This window comes from Condylura cristata, unplaced genomic scaffold (assembly GCF_000260355.1).
Source record: "Condylura cristata isolate star-nosed mole 26May11 unplaced genomic scaffold, ConCri1.0 scaffold00045, whole genome shotgun sequence".
Taxonomy (NCBI): domain Eukaryota; kingdom Metazoa; phylum Chordata; class Mammalia; order Eulipotyphla; family Talpidae; genus Condylura; species Condylura cristata.
This window is the reverse complement of record NW_004567146.1, coordinates 814,526-817,975: the sequence shown is the minus strand read 5'-3', so window position 1 is coordinate 817,975 and position 3,450 is coordinate 814,526. Positions and strand designations below refer to the sequence as shown.

The 3,450-nt window shown below is 43.2% G+C and overlaps 1 protein-coding gene across 2 annotated transcripts in view; it reads left to right on the top strand.

Annotated features, from left to right (window-relative positions):
* Nucleotides 1-1,050: 1,050 nt before the first annotated feature.
* The window catches only part of NGDN (neuroguidin, EIF4E binding protein), a 7,674-nt gene continuing 5,274 nt past the window's right edge, over nt 1,051-3,450 (top strand). The window contains exons 1-3 of one of the 2 annotated variants that reach the window (XM_004694629.2): nt 1,051-1,112; nt 1,439-1,498; nt 2,178-2,249. In XM_004694629.2, coding sequence (XP_004694686.1) covers nt 1,101-1,112; nt 1,439-1,498; nt 2,178-2,249 — 144 coding nt within the window. In that variant the 5' untranslated portion in view covers nt 1,051-1,100. Of the gene's footprint in view, nt 1,113-1,438; nt 1,499-2,177; nt 2,250-3,450 lie in introns of those variants that run through there. The other variant, XM_012733972.1, reaches the window with a different exon arrangement.

The following is a 3,450-nucleotide window of genomic DNA, read 5'->3' as shown; positions in this document are numbered from 1 at the left end:
GACTTAGAAACCAAACTTGGCACCCCGGCTGCCAAGTTTGGGGGTTATTTCTTTAATACCAGTTAGCCCTATTCAGCTTAGCAGTCACAGGCCAGATTCAAAACCAATTTACCTTTGCTGTGTTTATACCTAAGGCAGATGGTGGGAACAGCCAATAGCCACCCAACTTACTTTCCCAGCTTCTGAGCAGTAGGAATGAGCTGACATACTTGACAAATAAGAAGTTAAGGCAGGTCATGATGAAATGCGCTCAGGCTGGGCTCGAACCAGGTGCTACTACACACCTGTGTGACCAAGGGCAAATGAATTGCTTCCTCATTTGTAAAATGTATCCCTCTCACGCCCACAAACTGTAAGGGTTTAGGCGTGTGGGCGCGGCTTGGGAGGTCTTCCGCAGCCCTTTCTGTGCACACCGATGGCCACTATGTACAGTTCTAAACTCTGGCTCTGGCCTTCTCCGGCCCAACTCTCTGACTTGCACATGAAAAAAGCCCGCAGATCGAGAGGCTTGTCTTGGGTCATACAGGACTGTTATCACACGATCCACCCAAAGTCTATGGTGTCTGTGAGTCATCTCGACCGAGAGAGTAGGAGCAATAGCCAGCAATGGCGGCTCTGCAACGTGGTCGCCTCAGAGCGAAGCCGAGGCCTGCCACCTAGCGCCGGGATATGGTAATGCAAGGCACAGTCGAGAATAAGACTCGTTGAGTACTGCGGCATCCAGGAGCCAATGCACTGTCAAGGCACTCCGCTAACTCCATCTTTCCATTGGGTCCTTCAAACTGTCAATCAATCATATACCCAGTTTTTATTGGCTTATCTTCAACCACTCACTCGATCTAATAGCCACTTGCTGTTTTTTTTTCAATACATCTCTACGTCACTGGATTCCCTCCTAAAGCTGACGAATTTAGACAGCTCTTTTATCCCATTGGCTGGAACAGGCCACTCCCCTCGTACATCCTGTTCGGGGCGGAAGTGAAGGAGCCCCTATTCCTATTGGCTTAGATTTGCAAACGGCAACTGTCTATCAAGTCCATCACGATTACATCAGCTCGCTCAGTAAGAGTACGACTCCGGAAGGGGCGGGCTTTGTAACAATGGCGGCGCCAGTAAGTGTTTTCTTCCTCGCGGTGAATCTTTCCTTACCTCTCAGCTACTTGAAGCAAATTACTCTTACAAAAGAAGGGTGATGATAAAAGTAGTTTCAGGAAAGTGACCCTCTTTGCACAGCCGAGGAAAGGAGTGAGGAGACGGAGCTGGAGTTGCCTCTGTTTTCTAGTAACTTGGAGGGGTGGCCGGCTGTGTGCGAGTTTGCGTGGGCACAGGAGTGGGAAGACCGTCGCTCTGGGTTACTGACGGAAGAAGGGAATTTCGAACGTCCAGATTTATGATCCTGAGGAAAGAATGGTTTGTCTTTACTCTTTTTCTCATGTAGGAGGTGCTACAGGCAGACCTGCCAAGTGCGGTGACACTTCTAAAAAATCTCCAGGAGCAGGTGAGTTGTGTCATTCCGTGGAATAGAGTGCCTCACCTCCAAACTTTGGTAGTCTGGTGACATTTTATTTACAGGCAGATCTACTGAAATAAACTGCTGAGGGGAGCAGCGGGTGAGACAGGAGAGGTCTGCCACGCCATGTGGGTCAGCTCCCTGGCCAGGGATTGAACTCAGGCCAACGCAGTGACAACGCGAGGCCTGGGGAACATATGTTTTAATATTCTCAAATGCTATTAAAGCAGAAGAGTTTATTGAATTTCTTTATAGGCTCCAATTCAAACTTCCAAAGAAATACAGAAAATTACAAAAGAGAGCATCTGATTTAATTTCTTTTATTCTTATATCTAAGGAACATGTAGGGAAAGACGACAGATTTGCCTTTGGGTCCCCAGGTATGCAGTTCTGTGCATTGTATGTTCAGCCAGTACAGGTAGAGTTACAGACTCTCCCAGTTGCCCATCATTTCCATGGCTTTGTTAGATGGTTTCTTTAGCTTTAAGAAGAGGAGGAACTTTTTTCCCTACCTTTTGACAAAGTGTCAGAAACTCCAATGTACTTTTTCAGAACTAAGAGGATAGTACTGTGGCCTAGGCATTGTTTCAGATTATTTTCAGGTGCCGGTGTTTAACTTTTACTTAGCTTTTATTCTACTTAGCAATTTTATTTGGATTAATTTCAGGTGATGGCTGTGACTGCACAAGTGCAAGCTTTGACAAAAAAAGTTCAAGCTCAAGCCTATCCTACAGAGAAGGTAAGACATCCTTTAAGAAGAATAAGTCATCCTCTAGTTAATTGCTTTAAACTAAAAGATTGACTTTTAATTGCTGGTACTTCAATGATGAATTCAGTTTTTGTGTTGAATCTAGTAGAGAAGGCAGGCCAGATAACTTAGCAGTGTAAGTCACGTTACAGAGTGATGATGAATGCTGTTCAAATCAAGGAGAGTGAGTAAATAATTGCCACAGGAGCAGAGGAAGTCAGAAAAGTCTTTGAGACAGTAACAGTAAAGGCTTGTGAGAAAAGGAGTCAGAGGCTGAAAAACCTGAAATAATGGTAATAGTCTGGGAAGGAGGTAAGTAATTAGCCTGGTTGGATAAACGTGTGTAAGATGTGTGATGAGATAGGAAATAAGATTAGAAAAGCAGTCACTTCTGAATTCTAGTAAGAAAAAATGTTAATCTATGATGCTAAGATTAAAAGAAGCATCTTGATTTTAGGAGTGTTAAAATGTAAAAATGATGTGCACTTAAAATTACAATATAGTAGTTTCAAATTAAAGTTTTGTTGAATCTTTTCAGGGGCCATTGGGAGTAGGGGAGTATAGGTACTAGAGTCCTCATACCTGTTTCAATTGAAAAACTGGTATCACCTGTCTTACATAAGGAGCTTTTTTTCCTAAGCTATTTTTAAACAAAACATTTATAAGTCAACAAAAGCATGAAATCATTATAATAATATGAATCGCTGAAGCATTTTTTTTAAGATTTATTTATTTATGCAGATAGAACTGGGGTGCAGGCACAGTGCGAGGATTCACCAGAGACAGAGTGGGGAGCAGAACAGGCAGATCGACGAAGTACACTGCTCTAGGGGAGCAGCGGGATGGTCAGGAGAGGTCTGCTGCTCCTTATGGATCACCTCCTGGGCAGGGATCAAACTTGCACTGAAGCGCTTACAGTGCTGCACTTTAACCCATTGTGCCATCAGGGAGGGCCCTCATTGAAGTATTTTTAAGCATGGAACTTATAGCAAATTTGTACTTCAGAAAGATAGCTAATAACATTTGAAGTATGTTCTCTCTTGCCTTTATCAGTCACTTCTATTTTTTTTTCTGATTTTTAAAAAATTTTATGTCTTCTTCGTTTTTGTTTCATATGCTTGTAATCCAATTTGAACTGGCAAATGCCCAAGCATTTACTGTTCATATTCTTTGCTGTCTTCATTCTGGGTGC